Source organism: Theobroma cacao, chromosome 7 (genome assembly GCF_053813885.1).
Source record: "Theobroma cacao isolate CCN51 chromosome 7, ASM5381388v1, whole genome shotgun sequence".
NCBI classification, from domain to species: Eukaryota; Viridiplantae; Streptophyta; class Magnoliopsida; order Malvales; family Malvaceae; genus Theobroma; species Theobroma cacao.
Genome location: NC_142645.1, coordinates 7799369 through 7823270, shown reverse-complemented (window position 1 = coordinate 7823270; position 23902 = coordinate 7799369). Strand labels below are relative to the sequence as shown.

Below are 23902 nucleotides of genomic sequence, written 5' to 3'. Positions count from 1 at the left end.
CCATTTCTCAGCCGTTTCATAAAATAAGAAAAAAATAGTTTTCTTTGTCTAAAAAAAATAAGATTCGGCAAGAATTTTGGTCTCTTTGTTTTAGAAACAAAACTTGCTAGCACAAGTAAAAATCTTACCTTTGAGAAGGTCTTATTTGGTCATTGTATGGATTACTATTAGAGGCCAAACACATAGGTGGCTATAGATTTGACAAATCCTAAAAGTGAATAAGCAAAGACTTTGATTTAATTGACTTTTGATTACGATATCTGGAATAAGATATGTAACTCTTAAACTTATTAATGTTCATAATTAATTAGAAAATTACATGAAAACCACAAACATTAATCATGTAGGATTCAGCTGTTTCTCTGATTAAATACTAATTTATTATTCTGCTACGTTATATTATTAATTTATTGAATATTTTCATATTTGAGCATGAGGTCGAATTCGAGCACATTTCTTATCATATTGTTTTATTGATTAGTTTGTTAAGTGAAAATTAAAAGAAGGGAGAAATTTTCATATGTGAAAAATTTATTTCTTATTTTATATATATATTTTTTAATGGATCTTAATTATTTAGTATTATATTAAATACTATAGTATCTAAGTAAAAATAATTATAGGTGATTTAATCCCTATGAAAAAATTGAATAAAAATGGACAATTATGGTTTGTTGAGAAATAGAATAATAAATAAATGGATTAAAATTGAATAGTTGAATAATGCTATGTTTTGAAATAATTCGATAAAATAATGATGTTTTATTGCATTGTCAGATCGACCCCAGAGGGAGAGAAGAATAATGTTCTCTGGTTGGGATTGATCCCAAAGTAGTACTTTTTTACACTTTTTATATTTATTATTGAATTAGATAATCAAAGATTATATATATATATATATATTTCATACGTAAGAAAAGGAATTAAAGTGGGCTAAGGGTTCATGTAATAATTAATTAACTTTACTGAGTAAAGACTACGCCCAATCTTTAGAAAAAACAAGTCCATGAAGGGGATTGAGTTTCAAAGTGTGCCCTCCAATAGGAACCAGTCAACACTTTTTCTTTCAATAAACACGGCATTAGACCTTAAAATAAAAATAGACATCAAATGGGATAGGATTCAGCGGCGCTCAATTCATGCTAGCATGGCACCAACACTTTTTCGTTTTTATTCCATTAATTTAGTTTTGATTCCACGCCCTAACCCTTGGGCTGTTGAAATTTCTCAACACAATCAATAAATTTTTTCTACTTGAGAAGACTTGACGTCAAATTGCATTAATGGAAAACAGCTTAAAATATTTTGAGAAAGACTTGTTGATTGACTTGAAAAACAGATGTCTCCACTTGTCCACCGCTTCTTCTATTTTTATGTCCCTCCGCCTGCCTCAGCCACAACTCATTTTTAAGTACACCTCCATAACTTGCCCTTTTTCGACGACCCTTGTTTCATACTTTTCTTTTGTCTCGAGAAAATATGGGAAAGGTAATTAGGATGTTGTACCAAATCCTTTGCCTGCTTTTAACGCTCTTGCATTTCCAGGTCCATTTTTCATCGAGTTCCCCTTCCTCTTTTCTTCCTTCAGCTCACTTATGCCTCCCAGCACAGAGAGCTGCCTTGCTCGAATTCAAAAACACTATTTCTGTGTATGATGATTGTGGTTATTACCTATGGAGGAATTCTTGGAATGAAAGCACGGATTGCTGTTCATGGGGTGGAGTTAGTTGCCACGTGGTGACGGGTCATGTCATTAGCATCGACCTTAGTGAAAGTTGCCTTTATGGCACCCTCCCTGCAAACAGTAGCCTCTTCCACCTTCAAGAACTCCAACGACTCAACCTTGCTTACAACGATTTCAATGGCTCTATCTCATCGGAGTTATTTAATCAGTTAGTGAGTTTGACCCATCTTAATCTCTCCCATAATTCATTCTCTGACTTAATCCCATATGAAATAAGTCTCCTATCAAAATTGGTTTCACTCGATCTTTCCAATAATGCTTATTATATCTATAGCTACTTAAGATTTGATAGCCAAGGTTTTGACATGCTTGCACGCAACTTAACTGAATTAAGAAACCTTATCCTTGACTTTGTAGATATGTCTGATGTTGCACTTTCTTCTTTTTTGAACTTAACTTCATCTTTGGAACGTTTGAGTCTCAGTGAGTGTGAACTGCATGGGGAATTTCCAAGTGAAATTTTTCGCCTTCCACACCTCCAGCACATAGATTTAAGTAGGAATTATGAAAATCTCACAGGTGGTTTCCCTAAGTCAAACTTGAGTAGTGGCCTTAAGTTGTTGGACCTTTCCTTTTGCAGTTTTAGAGGGTCAATTCCTGCATCAATTGGAAATCTCTCTCAAATCATCCTCCTAGATTTTTCTGAAAATGATTTTATAGGACAGATTCCAGATGCTTTTGGAAACCTTAATAAATTGGCTTTTTTGTCACTTTCTTCCTGCAATTTTTGTGGTCAACTTCCAACAACTATGTTCAACCTCACACAACTTACCCAACTAGATTTGTCATATAATCGATTAGAAGGTCCCCTACCAAATCATGTTAGTGAGCTTCGATTGCTAGAGGAAATTCACTTATCCGGTAACCTTATAAGTGGCGGAATACCGTCTTGGCTGTTTCCTTTGCCATCTTTGAGACGGTTAGATCTCAGCGATAACAAAGTCATTGGTCCGATTGACCAAATTCAGAAGCCTAATTCTCTTGAATATATTGATTTGAGTTCTAATGACATTCATGGATCAATACCGAATTCTTTTTTTGATCTTGTGAGCCTTAAAACGCTTGATCTTTCCTCAAACAACTTGAGTGGTGTCATCAAGTCAAATATGCTTGCAAAACTCAAAAATCTTATGGATCTTGATCTTTCAAATAATAGTTTACTATCATTAAGCGCAAGCGAAAATGATATTAACTATTCCTTCCCTCAACTTGTTAAAGTGTCATTCTCTTCTTGTAGCATAAGACAATTCCCAAGTTTCTTTCGAACATCAAATTTGGTGGATTTAGATCTTTCCAATAACAAGATTCATGGTGGAATTTCCAAATGGGAAGCAGAAGGGTGGGACAATTTGAATTCTTTGAACCTTTCTTACAACTTTTTGACCACTTTAGAGCATTTTCCAGGAAAAAATCTTGACGTTCTTGACCTTCGACCCAACTTGCTTCAAGGTCCAATTCTATCAACTTGCTTGAATAATCAAAGTCCAAATCCACCACAACCTTTGATTGCATTCTACATTTCAAAGAATAAATTAACCGGAAATATCCCTCTTTTGATTTGCAATTGGAGTTCACTTTTGATTCTTGACTTGTCTAGAAATAACTTGAGCGGAACTATTCCAGAATGCTTTGGAAATCTCAGCTCTTCTCTCATGGTAATGAATTTGGAGATGAATAATTTTCACGGTAAAATGCCTGATTCTTTTAGAGGTAATAACTTGGAAATTCTTCTCCTCAATGACAATAAATTGGAAGGATTATTGTCACGGTCTTTGGCTAATTGTAGTTCCTTGAAACTTTTGAATTTAAGGAACAACAAGTTCACTGATACCTTTCCCCATTGGTTTGCTTCACTTCCAAATCTGCAAGTTCTTCTTTTACGAAATAATAGATTGCATGGTCCCATGCCCAATTCCATAGCTTCATCTAACTTCTCTGCACTGCAAATAATTGATCTGTCTCATAATGAGCTCAACGGTCCCTTGCCAACAAAATTCTTCCAAAATTTGAGAGCAATGAAAGATATACCTGAAGAGAGACCTTGGCAATTCACGAGACTCATAAGTAGAGATGTAGCTTTATCTTTTAATGGCTATTACTCAGTGAATGTAACAATGAAAGGATTGGAGATTGAGTTGGTGAAAACCTTTGCCATTTACACATTTATGGACTTTTCGAATAATCTATTCTGTGGACAAATTCCTGAAGAATTCGGAGAACTTATTTCGCTTCAAGGACTCAATTTGTCTCACAACAACTTGACTGGTCTTATCTCACCAACTATTGGAAATATGATAGCACTTGAATCATTAGATCTCTCGTCAAACAGGCTTGGTGGCAGAATTCCTTCTCAATTGACGAATCTGACATTCCTCGAAGTATTAAATCTTTCACAAAATGATCTTGTGGGACCAATTCCCCATGGGAAGCAATTTGATACTTTTGAGAATGATTCTTATGGTGGTAACTTGGGATTGTGTGGCCTCCCACTGTCAAAACAATGCGGTGACCCTGAACCAAAACCACTGGTACCAATGGTTAAGGAAGATGAAGGTTCTGATATAGCCTTTATTTGGAAAGTTGTAATGATGGGCTATGGATGTGGAGTGGTGTTAGGATTGAGCATGGGATACATTGTATTCACAACAGGAAGACCATGGTGGTTTATCAGAATGGTTGAGAGAGATTGGCAAAACAATGTTACAAAGTGGATTCGCAGAAACAGAGGAAGAAGAAACTAGCACTACATCCAGATCATGCATAGGTCAGTTTTTTTGCCAAAGTAGAATTACAGCGAATTTCTCATTGCTTTTGTAATCTACGATTGATTTTTCCTTTGTTTTTTTTTTCCAAATTGTCAAGGTGGCTTTTGAACCGAATCCGATGGACCCTGCTTCTGTAGCATCTGGCTCAATCATTTCCCATGGCAGTGGTTTGAAGAATTCGGGTGTTCATTGAGTATCTGAATGGGTAATATGATTCTTGGTGTTTTTAGTGGAAAATTTGCTTTTCTTGTTCAGCTTTGATCATTTTCAAATTTGTGAGCACCAGCTTTTATCTGTAGCTTTTGGGTCTCGGAAAACACATGTTTTGAAGAAGGTTTTTTTTTTTTTATGAATTTAGAATTTGTATTGAAGATGTTGTAATTTGCAAGATTTTTATTTAAATCCTAAACATTGCACTTGAGTATTTGATTAATATATAAAGTGTATGCACTCACAGTCTTAATGGCTTCTCAATTTATTTTATTTTATTTTTCAAATAATCCATTAAAATCCAAATAGGAATTAAATTCAAAATCATGTTCTATTTCATATGCTAACTATTATAATCCGCTAGGGGGATTGTTTGCTAGCTTATTATATTCTGTTATTGGGTCATATGCTAACTATTACAACCCATTAACAAAGGTTGTAGAATTAGTTTTAGTGTTGATTATCCTACTTCTCAAGACTTAATGTAGCTCTTAAAACTTTACAACGTAACAAAATATTTCATATCTCATTATGAATCAATATTCGATCACATGAATAAATCAAAATAAAAAAACAATCATATGCTTAACCCTATTTTTTTATGCAAAAAATAATGAAACAAAAACTTTTAATTCACTTAATGAAACAAACATATATATAAACTCCCATCCTCCACGGATGGGTAGCCAAATAAAAGAAAAAAAAACATACACATATGTAAGATAGTTTGAAAACAAGTAAAGTGTGCGCCTTTAAACCAAAAAAAGCAAGTAAAGGGTGTGAGATTTTACTTACCTCCCGTTGATTCAACAACAACTTTCTTTCTCTCAAAAAAAAAAAAAAAAAACTGATCACAGTCATTTCAACATAACTGTTAAGGTATAATTCAAACCACATTGAGTCTTAATGACTTCTCAATTTATTTTATTTTATTTTTTAAAAATAATTCATCAAAAATCCAAATATTTATTAAATTCAAAATCATGTTCTACATCAACATTCATTATCAAAAAATAAATAATTGTGCTTGTTTTATATTAAGAAAATGTTGTATTTATATATTTTACACTTTATAAATGAAAGTATATGCTTTATAAATGAAAGTACATGTTGTATTGGGGTGTACTAGCATCACCTTATTCTAACTCACTTTTGATGGGTCGCGGCTGGGGTTGACATTTTCTACTCCTATACAGACACTGTTATACTTGGCCTTCCATTTTCAATTTGATGCAATACTCTCATACTTACACCACTAGGCTCTGTGTATTTCTCTCTTTACTGTGTTTCCTGTTTATATATTTCTTCAGCGCTTCAAAGCGGAGGATCCATTTTCGCAGCCTCATAAATGAATTTTTTAGTTACTTTCAAAACAATATTCAATTTTGTTTTTGTATAATTCTTACTTTCATTTGTTTCATATCGTCAATTGACATATTATAAATTGATTTAATTTTGAACATTGTATTTATGAATAAATTGACTTATCATAAATTAATAAATCTTATTTTTAAATTATGTAATAAAATTTTAATTTTTTAATCATTTTAGTAAAAACAAAAATATAAAGAAAAATAACATTACTCTAATTTTTAGTAGGTGCTTTTACGTGAAAAAGTAATTGAAGGATGATAAAAACATGCTTATAAACGTAATTTAATATTGTTTTTTTCTTCTTGAAAAAAGAAGCTATCTTTCTGGTGATGAACCGAATTTTGTATTTTCTTAAAGTTGCTTTGATGGTGGCCTGAATTAGCTTTAATCTACATAAAGAATTTCTTAATCAATAACTTTTTGTTTATTATAATACTACGTCAGATGAGTTAAACAGTAAAAGTAAAATTATAAGGAAAAATAAAAGAACTGGCTGTAATGAATTGCAATGAAATTTGAGTCTAATTAGCAGATCCCAGTAAGACTTTCCAGTGAACGATAAAATAAAAGTAGACATACAACGAGAATTCATGACAATCTGCAGGTTCAATTCATGCTTCAATTCATGCTTCCATTCTATCACGCCACCAACACTTTTTCTTTCTATACCATTAATTTAGTTTTGATTCCAGGCTCAAACACTATCGCTGTTCAAACTTCTCAACACAATGAATAAATATGTAAGTTGAGAGGACTTGACTTTAAATGCCTTAATTAATGGGACACAACTAAAAAGATTTTGGAAAAACTTGTTGGTTGACTTGAAAAAAGAGATGTCTCCACTTGTCCAGTAGTTCTATTTATATGTCCCTTGGCCTCAGCCATAACTCATCTAAATATCCCCTTTTGGACGACCCTTGTTACATAACTTTCTCTTTCTTGAGAAAATATGGGAAGGGTAGTTAGGATGTTGTATCCAGTCCTTTTCCTGCTTTTATCGTTCTTGCATTTCCTGGTCTATTGTTCATTGAGTTTCCCTTCCACTTTCCCCTTCATTCAGCTCATTTATGCCTCCCAGAACAGAGAAGTGCCTTGCTGGAATTCAAAAACACCATTTCTTTGGGTGATTGTCAGACATTTTCTTCATACCCCAGGATAAATTCTTGGAACGAAAGCACGGATTGTTGTTCATGGGATGGAGTCGTGGGATGGAGTCTGTTGCCACAACGTGACCGGTCATGTCATTGGCATCGACCTCAGTGAAAGCTGCCTTAACTATTTTTAGGTCGTATTTTCTGTTTTTAGGTCGTATGTTAACTATTATAATCCATTAACAAGATCGTAAAATTAATTTTAATATTGATTATCCTACTTCTTAAGAATTAATTCATAGCTCTTAACGCTTTACAACATAACAAAAGATTTCATACCTCATTATTAATCAATATTAGTCACATGAATAAATCAAAATAAAAAATAATCATATGCTTAACTCTATTTTCTTACACAAAAAATAATAGAACAAAACATTTAATTCACTTAATGAAACATACATATAAGATAGTTTCAAAACAAGTAAAGTGTGCACCCTTCAAAACAAAAACACCCAAGTAAAATGTGTGAGATTCTCCTTACCTCCCTTTGCTTCAACAATTTTCTTTCTCTCAAAAACAATGAAAAAACTAATCACAATCATTTCGACATAACTGTTGAGGTATAATTCAAATCATATTCAGTCTCAATGGCTTCTCAATTTATTTTATTTTATTCTTCAAATAATCCATCAAAATCCAAATATGAATTAAATTCAAAATCATATTCTACATCAATATCCAATATCCAAAAATAAATAATTGTGCTTGTATTATATTAACAAAATGTTGTATTTATATATTTTACACTTTATAAATGAAAGTATATGTAGTATTGGGTGTATTAGCATCAACCTTATTCTAACTCACTTTTGATGGGTGGGGCTGGGGTTGACATTTTTTACTCCTATACAAACAGTGTTATACTTGGCCATCCATTTTCAATTTGATGCAGTAACCTCATGCTTACACCACTAGGCTCTGTACATTTCTCTCTTTACTGTGTTTCTTGTTTATATAATTATTATTAAATTAAATACTCAAATACATTGAAGGGCACACATTGAATGGCCTATTAAAAGTCATCCAAAGACGGTTTTTTCTCAAAAGAGTGGGCGTAGTCTTCACTCGTCCATCTCGAAAGTTATTCAATGACTCTTTGCTCAGGTTGTCAAGGTACGATTTTAACATGTATGCAGACAAAGTCAACACTCTTCATGCCTTTCCTTTCTAACAGGGCACTTTGCCCATCTTGTTTGATATTCCTTTATGAATTGCCGCTCTTCATCTTCTGTCACTATTTCCCTTTTCATTTCTTCCTCTTCGTTTCAATGCTTAATAATTGCATCACCATGAGTCATACATCAATAAGCATCCAAAATTATTGGATAGGTTGTTCTAATCACATGCATCAGCTTGCTGTAATAAGTAATCAAAAGTTGTCATGTGAGCATGCATGAGTTCATATTTTATATAGTGAATTCATAATAATTTTTACTTACATGTTGCATCATAATGTATTAAATTTATAAATGACATATATATACGTTTTATATATTTATTATTGAGCTAAATATTTAAAAATTATATATATTTTTTTCATAGGTAAAAAAAGGTATTAACATGAAATAAGGGTCCATGTAACAATTAATTTAAGTTTGTTGAGTGAAGACTGTCTGCGAGGGTTGAATTTGAATGCATGCCCTCAAATAAGAACCACAACAGTCAACATGCTTCATGTGACATGAATTTCTTACTTTTGAGCTTAATTTCTCTCAGATGGTGACTTTAATTGTAAAAGTCATTCCAATTTCTTAAACTTGCTTTGCTGATGACCTGACTTTGTTGCAACCTACAACAAAAACTTCATATATTTATTTTTTAGTTTTGAGGCTGCATTCTCTTCTAGGAAAATTGAACAGAAAGTTTTGGATTAATTTTCTGAACAAAATGAAACTTGAAGATCGAAAATCACACTGACATAAACAATAACGCTGGCTGTAATGAGTTGCAATTCTAAGCTTATCCCAATAATGAAATTTGGGTCTAATTAGCATATCCCAATAAGTCTAAAATAAACATATCGAATGAGAATGCAAGAAAAGTATGCAAATCCTACTAAAGTCTCTAATGGGAAAAGATTATGCTTTTCATTCTAACACTTTCATGTCCCCACTTCTCCAATACGTAGTTCACTTCTCATGTCCCTCAGCCTCAACAACAATTCATTTTTAAGTTCTCCTCCCTTTCTTGCCCCTTTTCGACGACCCTTGTTTCATACTTTCTTTTTCTCGAGAAAATTTAAACCAAGATTATGCTTTTTCGACTACCCTTGTTTCTTTTAGGTTGTTATTCCAAATCCTTCTCTTGCATTTTCAGGTCTCTTTTTCATTGAGTACCCCTTCCTCTTTTCTTGATTCAGCTCATTAATGCCTCCCAGAACAGAGAGCGGCCTTACTCGAATTCAAAAACACCATTTCTCTGGATGATTATTGTGACGATTACCCAAGGACAAATTCTTGGAATGAAAGCACGGATTGCTGTTCATGGGATGGAGTCAGTTGCCACGTGGTGACTGGTCATGTCATTGGCATCAACTTCAGTGCCAGCTGCCTTTATGGCACTCTCCATGATAATAGTAGTCTCTTCTTCCTTCAAGGACTCCAACGACTCGACCTCAATTTCAACAAACTTGATGGCTTTCTTCTTGAAAACAGCAGCCTCTTCCACCTTCAGGGACTCCAACGACTCAACCTTGCTCACAACAATTTCAATGGCTCTATCTCATCGAAGTTATTTAATCAGTTAGTGAGTTTGACTCATCTTAATCTCTATTCTAATTCATTCTCTGGCTTAATCCCCTATGAAATTAGTCTGCTATCAAAATTGGTTTCACTCGATCTTTCCACGACTGCTTATTCTTCCAGCTTGAGATTTGATAGCCAAGGTTTTAACATGCTTGCACAAAACTTAACCAATTTAAGAAACCTTACCTTTAACTTTGCAGATATGTCTGATGTTGCACTTCCTTCCTTTCTGAACTTGACTTCATCTCTGGAACGTTTGAGTCTCAGAGATTGTCAACTACATGGGGAATTTCCAAGTGAAGTTTTTTGCCTTCCATACCTCCAGCACATAGATTTAAACAATTGATTCTTCCTTTATTTTTCTGTACTTGTAAGGGTGACTTTGGAACTGAATCGAATGCAGCCTGCTTCTCTAACATCTGGCTCAATCATTTCTCATGACAGCGGTTTAAACAATTCTGGGTGTTGTAGTGGATAATTTGGTTTTCATGTTCAGCTTTCATCCCTTTTATCTAAAGTTTGTATCGAAAAATGTTGTAACTTAAAAGATTTTAATTAAAAATGTTCCAATGCTTTAACATTAATTTTAATTTTTTTAATTGATTTTCTGAATTTTCTTCACACTTGACGGATCTCGGCTGCATCGCCAGCGAAGACTTGTCCGAGTTTGGCGTTGGCAAGTAAGGATGGCTAGCCCCTGACGCCAGCACCACTCTCCTCTGTGCTCTCGACGCCCATTCTCTCGCCATTGCTAACCGATCACTTATTCTCATCCCCGGATGGTCCGACCCGGATGAGCCTCGGGTCCAGATCCGCCCGAACTGTCACCTATCGAGGCCCAGCACATCACGGCCATAGAGTGGCTGGTTTTTGATGAGATTAAAGTGATTGCAGTTGGGACCTCTCGAGGGTTCATCTTGGTTTACTCTTTGCGTGGTGATTTGATTCATAGACAGGTAACTTTTCTTTTTAATTTTTTTTCTTTTTTGAGCTTCGTTCGGTTGTTATTGCTATTTGCTTGAAAGGTTGCTTTAAAGCAAAATTATGTAATTGATTAAATGAATATAATTATGCATTTCGAATATCTAAATAATTTACGTTTTCATTTCTAATTCTTCAAAAAGATTGCTTTTTTGCGTTTTACTTCCAGAAGCACAATAAAACTAGTAGCTTGATGTATTTCAATTTATTGAATGCTGGATTTATTTATGTGTCTAGTTTATTAGTTTTACCTTCAATTTACTATTTTAACTTCAATGGATGATACAGTTGTGTTTTGTAGATGAACATAAATGGTGTGTTTTGTAGATTTTCATGTACACTTATAGTTCTTTAACTGATGAGTCGGATGAAGTCTTCTTGTGTTAACATCAATTAGCTCTAAACGTTATTAGGTTGAGATCAGTTAGAGATAAATCATTGTTGGAATGGTGAACTGATTTGTTTAATATTTGATTTTAGATAGTATATCCAGGACGCATCGTAAAGTTAAGAGTCCGTGGAACTAAGAAAGATCTGACACAAGATATATCTTCAGAGGAACTTTGTGTTGTCATACCTGGTGTAATTGCTCGTTTTGATGGGTCTGACATAAAGGTGAGTCCCTGCTTAAATGTGTAATAGTTATTCAGGAAGATGGCAAGAACTTTGCCTGTTTATCTGATGCAGAAGCAAAGCATTAGATTTATGTATATTTTGGACTTGTTTCGCTAACTTAGATGACTCCCCTCTGGTAAAGTAGAGTATGCTTCAAAGGTGGTTTCAAGAAACACATTCTCGTTTTTGGGATCAGAAACCAAAGAAAGATTTATAGGATATAGGAAACTCTTATGGGAGATTACCTTACCAGTTATGGAATGTTAATAAGTATGGGACATGTGTTGATGCAGCAATCACTGGCATAATGCCACCCCCTCTCATGGAACTCCAGGTGATTTTTAATGTTGCTTAATCGCATTAGCTCATGCTAACAGTTGAGTAATTTATTTTTCAATTCTTAAGTAATGGCCATTTGATCTTCAAAATATGAATATGAAAAGCTGGTTTTACTGGTTCAATATTTGCTCATTATAAGACATTTTATTTATGCTTTTGTTTGTTTCGTCAATGAATTATGGAAGCTTTCTGAAGTTATTCTGGTATTTGAATTCAGCTGCTTTTATTGTTGTGCAGTCAAACCAACGTTGCTGTTGTGCAGTCACCATTGGAGATGATGCTGTGATCTCAGCTTTCAGGTTAGTTTCTTCCCATTTCGAAATATAGTATGATTTATCTTTCATTACAAGAAGGGATTCTTTCATGGGTAGCTTCTTTTTTTCTTTTCTTTTGGTGCTTTATTGATAAACTTTTGTTTAATTATGTTGAAGACTTTCAGAAGATAGGAACCGTTCCTTGGTAGGAGCTATTTTGTCAAAGTTGTGCCTGCAACATTTTCCACAATTGCTTTTTCTAAAATGATATAGCGGAGTGAACAAACGCCAAAGAGGAAGTCAGAAGAGAAGCCTCAATCATTTGCTCGAGGTGAAGTTTGTTAAACTTGTATATTGTTCCTCATTTGGTTCTGCTATTATCTTCTCCATGGTACTTAAATTATGTAGTGTGAATCTCTAAAAATATGTGCTTGTCTCAAAATTCATGTATGCTTATAATTGTTCTGAAAGAAATATTTCCTTAGATTCAAATTTTTAGGTGATTGAAGCTGATTTACATTGGTCAGGAGTGTTTGCTGTTGCCGAGATCATTTAACTGATCTTTAGTTCTCATTTTTCCTTTGGTACTATCACAAGATTTGTGGCAACAATCTCATTATTAAGCATGTAACCTCTGCTCGCATGTTTCTCTGCTTATTGTATTTAGTAATCCATTTTGTAATCTTTTATTGTCATCCTTGCCACATGCTTATTTTTGCTGTTCAACTATGGGCTTACACCAAAAGAGTTCATCTTAGTGTGTTCTGATGTGCAATTAAATATTTAAGGGGATAGAGAGAGTATTAATTATTTAAGAAAGAACTTTAATGTTTCTATCATATTCTGACACAAAGAATGTTACAAGTTCGTTGTGTCTTTTGATGTGTTCTGCATGTTAACACGCTTAGTTAGCATACAAACCTTAGCCACTTTCATATTTCTCTTTATTAAGGCTTTTCCAAAACCTGTTGAATGTGTTATTGATGTCATGATCTTTTGCCAGCTTCTCCTTTGACATGTTTGAAGGATCACCCAAGAAAAGGTGAAAAGCTCACCTTATCACCCAGTTGCACTTTGGCTGCTATTACAGATTCACTTGGTCGTATATTGCTCTTAGATACTCAGGCACTTGTAGTAGTGCGACTATGAAAGGTTTCTTCTGCATCTATGGTTTTCAATTTCTTGAAAAGCAACCGCTCTTTTATCCTTTTCGGTAAGCAGTTTTCCTAATACACTCTTCAGGGAAATCGTGATGCAAACTGCTTCTTCATGGAAATGTTAGTCAATACGGAGGCTATAGGGTCAGGTTGCTCTTACTATGAACCAGGAAAGAGTGACTACTGCCTCTGTTTAGCCATTCATGCACCTCGAAAAGGAATTGTTGAGGCGTGTTCATGTTTCTTCAAAGTGTTTCTTATTATTTCTTTATTGTTGTGCTTGTTGTTAGGACTTTGAAAATCTAATTTCATATTATGGCCATGATGGTAAGAGCAGGAATAGTCAGTAGGATTTATCATCACAATGACAACAATGCATTACCATTTTGGCAGTGGGTCCATATCATCTAGCCATCCAGGCTTATGGGGTGCATAGGGCTACATACAAGCGGACCCTTACACTATAGATAGCTGGGATTGAATAGTACGGAAATATAGTGAAATAATTGTGGAAATGAATTGATGTATTACTTTAATTGTGTGGAAATAATTGTGCAAACGGATTGACAGATTACTCGAAACTATGTTCACTCCATAAAGAAAACATCTTCGTTGATGCTTTCATGAGTGGATTCAATGTAACTTAATTTTCCTCTATCAGAGATACATTTGACAGATTTCTGGCTTTGCTGTTCTAGATTGAGTTGTGTCATTGGAGAGTGGAAACTATACTACTTTCCCAGATGGTTTTCTTTATGCAGCCCTTCGAACTTCATTTAGTAGAGAAAACGTTTAGCATTATATTCCAGTCAATGTTTACTTGACCACATCATGCACAGGTCTGGCAGATGAGAACCGGACCACGTCTCCTAACCATCCAGTGTGCTAAAGGTTGCAGATTATTACAGCCAACTTACCGGTTTGGATCATCATTGGACTCTCCTTATGTTCCTCTGGATGTTTTTTTGTTGAACGGAGACTCTGGTCAACTGGATGTTTTTAATTGAATATAATTTTACATAGAAAGTTCATTCTTTGTTCGATATTTCATTTCTTCGCCTCCACCTCTGTTCGTTTCCTCTGTGACTGCAAATTAAGGTGCCATGAAATGTAAGTTGTGGAAAGAATGATAGTACTAATCATGCCTCCTTTTATTTTCACACAGACAATAAATTGGAAAAAAAAAAACAGCTTAATTTGATAAAGAAATATGACTTGGTTTTTTTTCGATGAATGATAATTTTAAGATTTAACTTTGTTCTAATGGATGTATAAGCACGAGTTCAGTAACGTTTTAGGCAAGCTCAAGTTGTCAGTAGTGGTTGATTTGGATAATTATATAAGTCTTAATAATCAAATTTACACAAGATGTGGATTCAATAATTTTTCATGTTTAAATCATGTGATCTTCAAAAACTCATACTTAAGTTGTTATTAGTTTTCAAATGTAAATTAGATGTGGGTTCAGTGAATTTTTAAGTATAAACCATATGACTTTTAAAAATTTAAATTTCAAGTTATTAGTAAATTTTAAGTTTAAACCACGTGGCTCGTAAGTTCAAGTTGTTAATAATGATTGACTTGAAAGTCTTAACAATTACAAATTACATTCACAGTAAATGTGGCACACATTATAATCACAATCAATGCTCATTTCACAAGATTAAGATTTTACCAGCGTAATGTGAAAGTTTATATCGGGTTGACACATTTGATACGATTTATAATAATCTAAGTCTAAGCATTGATCTGATAACTTTTTATGTCTAAATCACACGAAAAGCTCAAGCTTCAGTTATTAGTAATAATTGACTTCGATCGTTATATAAATTTTAACAATTACATTTACATCAAATGTAAAATGAGATATTACAAATTTAATTTTATCGAATAACTTTGATTAAAAATATTTTTATTATACATATAATAATATTTATCTCAATTGAAAATAAACTATTTACTATTGTAGCTGGAAAGAAACACAAATCAAGATGGTGTTAACTATGATCTGATACATGCAGGAGCAATTGCAAAGCATTGCAAAATGAAGTTCTAAAGTATGCTCGACAGTAATTTCAAGCAATAGGCACCTTTTTGGAACAGCCAGAAGAAAAAAAAACAGAATACCAGTTATGGAACAGTAAGTAGTTCATACCTTATTCTCGAAAGGAACAGTTGCATTGCACATCCCAAGAAAAAAAAAAAAAAAGGCTTTTCTAAGATGTGAACTAGACAACATGGTTGATGCTTTCCTATCTGACAAGACATTACTTGCCCATTTTACATTTCTTTTTAAAAGTAACTTCAAATTTGATAAAAGATACATTTAACAACCTTATCATAGAATTATAAAATTATTTAGTGCTGTCATCACTTTTCCATTAATTCCTAATTGGTCCTCCATGGTTTCATATATGCTGCTATAATATTATCAATTGTAAGGATTTTCATGAGGAGATCCCATGGGTCACGATGATGCAGGAGTTAGAATTATATGCCAACAGAAGTCTTTAGCAATTCTATACAGGCTTCGGATGGTATGTTAGTTTTAATGTTAATAAAATCACTTTTTGAAAAAAAAAAAACTCTTGAGAGAAAAAAGAAAAAAAAATTATTGATTTTTATTATTACGGTTTTTTTTTTCTAAAATTACTTTCTCAAGCACATAAAACTCTATATACATGAAATGCACCTATATAATCACTTATAATAGTAATGGAGGTCCCTTCATTATTTTAACACCCAACACCTAAAAAATAAAAGTCATAACAGATGAAGAGTCATGGTAAATATATTAATTAAATATCAAAGAAATGCTAAAGCATGTAATGGGAATTCCAAGTAAATTAATTAATTAAGACCAAAGAAAAGCAAAAAGACACTTATAATTATCAAAGAAATTAATAAAGAACAAAAAACAAAAGGATATCCCATACCTGAAGTAATCAATAATTGCTGGGAAAGTTACCGAAGACTGACTGTGTGTAAAGCATGAAAATATAAACAAAGATAATCTTTTTGACTGTTGAGTTCGTAAATTGATTCAATTTTGAATATTGTATTTATGAATAAATTGATTTATCATAAATTGATAAATTTTATTTTTAAATTATTTAATTTTTTATCAGGTGAGTTAAACACGTAAAAACAAAAATATAAGAAAAAATAATGCTACTCTAACTTTAAGTAGGTTCTTTTAACTTGAAAATGCAATGGAAGGATGGGAAAAACATGCTTATACATTTTTCCAGTAATTTCCTGATTCCTCTCCTATTATCTTGAAGTTTTTCCTCTAACATTGTTGAGTGCCATATCCTCACACACGGGTTGCTTTTTGACATGAATTCTTACTTTTGACCTATCTCTTTTTTTTTTTGGAAAAAAATAAAAAAAGTTATCTTTAATTTAGGATGATGATCCCAAAATATGAAAATCTTTATAATTTCTTTGACGAAAACGTGAATTAGCTATAATCTACAATAAAAAATTCTTTTTTTTTTATTATCACATTAAGTGAGCTAAAAAGTAATGGGTTGCAATTCTAAGAGGAATTAGTTTTGTGTCTCTGGCGAGATTTGGATCTAATAAGCCTATCCCAACAAGCATAAAATAAAAGTAGACATCAAATGAGAAATCAAGAAAATTATGCAAATCCTACTAATGTCTCAGATGGGATAGGATACAGCGTCCTTGATGCTTTTTCATTCTAACAGGGCACAAACACTTTTCCTTTTTATCCCATTAATTTAATTTTGACAATTTAAGAGATTTTGCAAAGACCTGTTGGTTGACTTGAAAAGGAGATGTCTCCACTTCTCAGGTACTTCATTTATAATGTCCCTTGACCTCAACCCCAACTCATTTTCAGTTTCACCTCCCTAGCTTGTCCTTTTCGACTACCCTTGTTTCATAACTTCCTTTTCCTCCAGAAAATATGGGAAAGGTGGTTAGCATGTTGTATCGAATCCTTTGCTTGCTTTTAGCATTCTTGCATTTCCAGGTCTATTGTTCATTGAGTTCCCCTTCCTCTTTTCTTCATTCAGCTCATTTGTGCCTCCCAGAACAGAGAGCTGCCTTGCTGGAATTCAAAAACACCATTTCTCTAGATGATTGTTGGGTATCTTCTTCTTACCCTACGACAAATTCTTGGAATGAAAGCACGGATTGTTGTTCATGGGATGGAGTCAGTTGCCACATGGTGACGGGTCATGTCATTGGCATCAACCTCAGTGCCAGCTGCCTTAACGGTACTCTCCCTGCAAACAGCAGCCTCTTCCACCTTCAAGGACTCCAACAACTCAACCTTGCTTTCAACGATTTCAATGGCTCTATCTCATCAGAGTTATTTAATCAATTAGTGAGTTTGACCCATCTTAATCTCTCCCATAATTCATTCTCTGACTTAATCCCATATGAAATCAGTCTCCTGTCAAAATTGGTTTCACTCGATCTTTCCAAGAATGGTTTGAGATTTGATAGTCAAGGTTTTGACATGCTTGCACGCAACTTGACTGAATTAAGAAGCCTTATCCTTGACTCTGTGGGTATGTCTGATGTTGCACTTCCTTCCTTTTTGAACTTGACTTCATCTCTGGAACATTTGAGTCTCAGTGATTGTGAACTGCATGGGGAATTTCCAAGTGAAATTTTTCGCCTTCCACACCTCCAGCACATAGATTTAAGTAGGAATTATGAAAATCTCACAGGTGGTTTCCCTAAGTCAAACTTGAGTAGTGGCCTTAAGTTGTTGGACCTTTCCTTTTGCAGTTTTAGAGGGTCAATTCCTGCATCAATTGGAAATCTCAGTCAAATCATCCACTTAGATTTTTCTGAAAATGATTTTGGAGGACAGATTCCAGATGCTTTTGGAAACCTTAATAAATTGACTTTTTTGTCATTTTCTTGCTGCAATTTTAGTGGTCAACTTCCAACAACTATGTTCAATCTCACACAACTCACCCAACTAGATTTGTCACATAATCGATTAGAAGGTCCCCTGCCAAATCATGTTAGTGAGCTTCGATTGCTAGAAGAAATTCTCTTATCCGGTAACCTTATAAGTGGTGGACTACCATCTTGGCTGTTTACTTTGCCATCTTTGAAATATTTAGGACTCAGCCATAACAAACTCACCGGCTCAATCAACCAAATTCAGAAGCCTAATTCTCTAAAACATATTTATTTGAGTTCTAATGACATTCATGGATCAATACCCAATTCTTTTTTTGATCTTGTGAGCCTTGAAAAGCTTGATCTTTCCTCAAACAACTTGAGTGGTGTCATCAAGTCAAATATGCTTGCAAAACTCAAAAATCTTACCCATCTTGTTCTTTCAAATAATAGTTTACTATCATTAAGCGCAAGCGAAAATGATGTTAACTATTCCTTCCCTCAGCTTTGTAATGTGTCATTCTCTTCTTGTAGCATAACACAATTCCCAAGTTTCTTTCGAACATCAAATTTGGAGATTTTAGATCTTTCCAATAACAAGATTTATGGTGGAATTTCCAAACGGGAAGCAGATGGGTGGGAAAGGTTGCTCGAGTTGTACCTTTCTTACAATTTTCTGACCACTTTGGAACAATTCCCAGGAAAGAATCTTCATATTCTTGACCTTCGATCAAACTTGCTTCAAGGGCCAATTCTTTCAAATCCTTTGATTTGCAATCAAAGTTCACTTGTGTTTCTTGACTTGTCTAGAAATAACTTGACTGGAACCATTCCAAATTATCTTGGAAATTTCAGCTTTCGTCTCGAGTTCATGAATTTGGAGATGAATAATTTTTATGGCAAAGTCCCTGATTCTTTTACAAATGGTCAGTTGAGATATCTTTTCCTTAATGACAACCAATTGGAAGGATTACTGCCACGATCTTTGGCTAATTGTAGTTCCTTGAGAATTTTGAATTTAAGGAACAACAAGTTCGCTGATGCCTTTCCCCATTGGTTAGCTTCACTTCCTTGGCTGCGAGTTCTTATTTTGCGATCTAATAGATTGCATGGTCCCATGCCCAACTCCATAGCTTCATCTAACTTCTCGGCATTGCAAATAATTGATCTCTCTCATAATGAGCTCACCGGCCCCTTGCCAACAAAATTCTTCAAAACTTTGAGAGCAATGAAAGATCGCGGCTGCAAATATTGTATGGGTGATTCTAAGAAAGCTTCTGTGAATGTAACAACAAAAAAATTGGAGATGGAGTTGGCAGAAACCCTAACCAGTTTCACGTCCATAGACTTATCGAACAATTTTTTTTGTGGACAAATTCCTAAGGAACTCGGAGAACTTATTTTGCTCCAAACGCTCAACTTGTCCAACAACAACTTGACTGGTCCTATCCCACCATCTTTCGGAAATATGGTAGCACTTGAATCGTTAGATCTCTCGTCAAACAAGCTTGGTGGCAGAATTCCTTCCCAAATGACGAATCTGACATTCCTTGAAGTGTTAAATCTTTCAAAAAATTATCTTGTCGGGCCAATTCCTCATGGGAATCAATTTGGCACTTTTGAGAACGATTCTTATAGCAATAACTTGGGACTGTGCGGCTTCCCACTGTCAAAGCAATGCGGCAATGATGAAGAACCAAAACCAACTGTACCAATGCTTAAGGAAGATGAAGGTTCTGAAATAGCCTTTATTTGGAAAGTTGTAATGATGGGCTATGGATGTGGAGTGGTGTTAGGATTGAGCATGGGATACATTGTATTCACAACAGGAAGACCATGGTGGTTTGTCAGAATGGTTGAGAGAGATTGGCAAAACACTGTTACAAAGTGGATTCGCAGAAGCAGCAGAAGAAGAAGAAACTAGCACTACATCCAGATCATGCATAGGTGGCTTTGGAACTGAATCTAATGCAACAGCAGCTTCTGAGTGTTCTTAGTGAGCAGCAGCATTTTATCATTTTTAAATTTGTGAGCAGCTTTTATTTGAAGTTTGTACCAAAAATGTTGTAATTTAAAAGACTTTAATTAAAAATGCTTTACTTTTGGTTTTAATTTTTTATTTAATTTTCTTAATTATCTTCACAACTCTACACGTGGACTCCACGATAGGTCTCCTGCTTTACTTTCCTATACAAAATTCTTTCCTTTCCAAATTCCTATCTGTAATCTCAGTTGCCAATGTCGAAGCGGAGCCACCATCACTTGACGGATCTCGGTGCATCGCCGGCGAAGACTTGTCCGGGTTCGGTGCTGGGAAGGAAGGATGGCTAGCCCCTGACGTTAGCACCACTCTCCTATGTGCTCTCGACGCCCATTCTCTCGCCATCGCTAACCGATCACTTATTCTCATCCTCGGATGGTCCGACCCAGATGAACCGCGGTCCAGATCTATCCCGAACTGTCACCTATCGAGGCCGAGCACATCACGGCCATAGAGTGGCTGGTTTTCGATGCGATTAAAGTGATTGCAGTTGGGACCTCTTGAGGGTTCATCTTGGGTTACTTTTTGCGTGGTGATTTGATTCATAGACAGGTAATTTTTCTTTTTAATTTTTTATTTTTTGGAGCTTGGTTTGGTTGTTATTGCTATTTGCTTGAAAGGTTGCTTTAAAGCAAAATTATGTAATTGATTAAATGAACATTGACTGGAATATTGCTATTTGGAGCGTGGTGATTTTCATGAACACTTATAGGTTGTACGTGTTCTTTAACTGATGAGTGGGATGAAGTCTTGTGTTAACATCAATTAGATCTAAAGCTATTAGGTTGAGATCAGTTAGAGATATTTCGTTGTTGGAATGGTGAACTCGTTTGTTTAATATTTGATTTTAGATGGTGAATCCAGGACACATCAGAAAGTTAAGAGTCCAAGGAACTAAGAAAGATCTGATGCAAGATATATCTTCAGAGGAGGTCTGTGTTGTCATACCTGGTGTAATTGCTCGTTTTGAGGGATATGATATTCAGCTGAGTCCCTGCTTAAATGTGTAATAGTTATTCAGGAACATGGCAAGAACCTTGCCTGTTTATCTGATGCAGAAGCAAAGCATTCGATTTATGTATATTTTGAACTTGTTTGGCTAACTTAGATGACTCCCCTCTGGTAATGTAGAGTATGCTTCAAAGGTGGTTTCAAGAAACACATTCTTGTTTTTGGGATCAGAAACCAAAGAAAGATTCAGAGGATATAGGAACTCTTATGGGAGATTACCTTACCAGTTATGGAATGTTAATAAGTATGGGACACGTGTTGATGCAGCAATCTATTGTTAATAAGTATGGAATGTTAGATGACTCCCCTCTCATGGAACCCCAGGTGATATTTAATGTTGCTTAATCTTATTAGCTCATGCTAACAATTGAATAATTTATATTTCAATTCTTAAGTAATGGCCATTTGATCTTCAAAATGTGCATATGAAAAACTGGTTTTACTGGTTCAATAATTTGCTCATTATAGTACATTTTATTTATGTTTTTATTTGTTTCACCTATGAATTATGGAAGCTTTCTGAAGTTATTCTGGTATTTGAATTCCGCTGGTTTTATTGTTGGGCAGTCATGTCAATGTTACTATTGTGCAGTCACCATTGGAGATGATGCTGTGATCTTAGCTTTCAGGTTAGTTTTTTTGCATTTTGAAATATAGTATGATTTATCTTTCATTGCAAGAAGGGATTCTTTCGTGAATAGTTTCTCTTTTTCCTTTCTTTTGGTGCTTTATTGATAACATTTGTTTAATCATGTTGAAGACTTTCAGAATATAGGAACCGTTCCTTGGTAGGAGCTATTTTGTCAAAGTTGTGCCTGCAACATTTTCCACAATTGCTTCTTTTTCTAAAATGATATGGCGGAGTGAACAAACACCAAAGAGGAAGTCAGAAGAGAAGCCTCAATCATTTGCTCGAGGTGAAGTTTGTTAAACTTGTATATCATTCCTCATTTGGTTCTGCTATTATCTTCTCCATGGTACTTAAATTATGTAGTGTGAATCTCTAAAAATATGTGCTTGTTTCAAAATTTATGTATACTTATAATTATTCTAAAAGAAATATTTTCTTAGATTCAAATTTTTAGGTGATCGAAGCTGATTTACATTGGTTAGGAGTGTTTGCTGTTGCTAAGATCATTTAACTGATCTTTAGTTCTCATTTTTTCTTTGGTACTATCACAAGATTTGTGGCAACAATCTTATTATTAAGCATGTAACTAAAAGGGTGCATCTTAGTGTGTTCTGATGTGCAATTAAATATTTAAGTGGATAGAGAGTATATTAATTTTTAAAGAAAGAACTTTTCAGTTTCTATCATATTTTGAGACAAAGAATGTTACAAGTTCATTGTGTCTTTTGATGTGTTCTGAATGTGAACACGCTTAGTTAGCATACAAACGTAGGCACTTTCTTAGTTCTCTTTATTAAAGCTTTTCCAAAACCTGTTGAATATGTTATTGATGTTGTGATCTTTTGCCAGCTTCTCCTTTGACATGTTTGAAGGATCACCCAAGAAAAGGAGAAAAGCTCACCTTATCACCCAGTGGCACTTTGGCTGCTATTACAGATTGACATGATTGTATATTGCTCTTAGATACTCAGGCATTTATAGTAGTGCGACTATGGAAGGTTTCTTCTGCATCTATGGTTTTGAATTTCTTGAAAAGCAAAAGCTCCGTTTTCCTTTTCTGTAAGCAATTTTCCTAATACACTCTTCAGGGATATCGTGATGCAAACTGCTTCTTCATGGAGATTTTAGTCAATAAGGAGGCTATAGGGTCAAGTTCCTCTTACCATGAACTGGGAAAGAGTGACTACTGCCTCTGTTTAGCCATTCATGCACCTCGATAAGGAATTGTTGAGGTGTGTTCATGTTTCTTTAAGGTGTTTCTTATTATTTCTTTATTGTTGTGCTTGTTGTGTTAGGACTTTGAAAATCTATTTTTATATTATGGCCATGATGGTAAGAGCAGGAATGGTCAGTAGCATTTATCATCACAATGATAACAATGCATTACTTTTTAGCAGTGGGTGCATATTATCTAGCTATCCATGCTTATGAGGTGCATAGGCCTACATGCAAGTGAACCCTTACACTGTAGATAGTTAGGATTGAATTGTAAGGAATTGTAGTGAAAATAACTGTGGAAATGAATTGATGTATTACGCTAAACCCCAAACCCTAATAATTAAAAATCATATTCATATCAAATGTGGCACACATCACAATCAAGGCTCATTCCATAGGATTAAGATTTCAACAGCACAATGTGAAAGCTCAGTTCGGGCTGGCATATGTTTTGATGCTATTTATAACAACTCAAGTCTAAACACTGGTTTAATAACTTTTTAAGGTTAAATCACGTGGCTCTCAAAGTTCAAGTTCAAATTGTTAGTAGGTCTTAATAATCACATTTAAAGCTTAAGTTCAAATTGTTAGTAGGTCTTAATAATTACATTCACATCAAATATAAAATGGGATATAATGAATTTAATTACATCAAATAACTTTGATTAAAAAAATATAATAATATATATCTTATTTATAAATAGAATTTTATACTTACGCGAGATGTATAATTCATTATCGAATGTTATTCATGTAAAAGATGATGATAAATGT

The 23902-nt window shown here is 34.2% G+C and overlaps 2 protein-coding genes and 2 pseudogenes across 5 annotated transcripts; all 4 read left to right on the top strand.

The window, feature by feature from the left end:
- The first annotated feature begins 1417 nt into the window (after window positions 1-1417).
- LOC18507172 (receptor-like protein Cf-9 homolog) lies at window positions 1418-10712 on the top strand. 2 transcript variants are annotated; one of them, XM_088807800.1, is made up of 2 exons: window positions 1418-4508; window positions 10367-10712. In XM_088807800.1, the coding sequence occupies exon 1, from the start codon at window positions 1480-1482 to the stop codon at window positions 4483-4485; it is 3006 nt and encodes a 1001-aa protein (XP_088663926.1). In that variant the 5' UTR covers window positions 1418-1479; the 3' UTR covers window positions 4486-4508; window positions 10367-10712. The 2 variants fall into 2 exon arrangements, with proteins under 2 accessions (XP_088663926.1, XP_088663925.1); XM_088807799.1 differs by lacking the exon at window positions 10367-10712 and adding an exon at window positions 4607-4880.
- LOC18594221 (uncharacterized) lies at window positions 10595-14344 on the top strand (annotated as a pseudogene). The gene is made up of 7 exons (XR_016027639.1): window positions 10595-10947; window positions 11453-11587; window positions 12164-12225; window positions 12358-12511; window positions 13184-13332; window positions 13423-13566; window positions 14177-14344. The product of XR_016027639.1 is annotated as an uncharacterized LOC18594221 (transcript).
- A 2881-nt stretch (window positions 14345-17225) lies between these two features.
- Window positions 17226-23306, top strand: LOC148761596 (receptor-like protein Cf-9 homolog). The gene is made up of 4 exons (XM_088807801.1): window positions 17226-20820; window positions 21120-21908; window positions 22040-22196; window positions 22760-23306. Exon 1 carries the CDS (start codon window positions 17272-17274, stop codon window positions 20149-20151), a length of 2880 nt encoding a protein of 959 aa, XP_088663927.1. The 5' UTR covers window positions 17226-17271; the 3' UTR covers window positions 20152-20820; window positions 21120-21908; window positions 22040-22196; window positions 22760-23306.
- LOC18594219 (uncharacterized) lies at window positions 20466-23306 on the top strand (annotated as a pseudogene). The gene is made up of 7 exons (XR_016027319.1): window positions 20466-20820; window positions 21120-21272; window positions 21400-21603; window positions 21847-21908; window positions 22040-22196; window positions 22760-22908; window positions 22999-23306. The product of XR_016027319.1 is annotated as an uncharacterized LOC18594219 (transcript).
- Window positions 23307-23902: the final 596 nt, after the last annotated feature.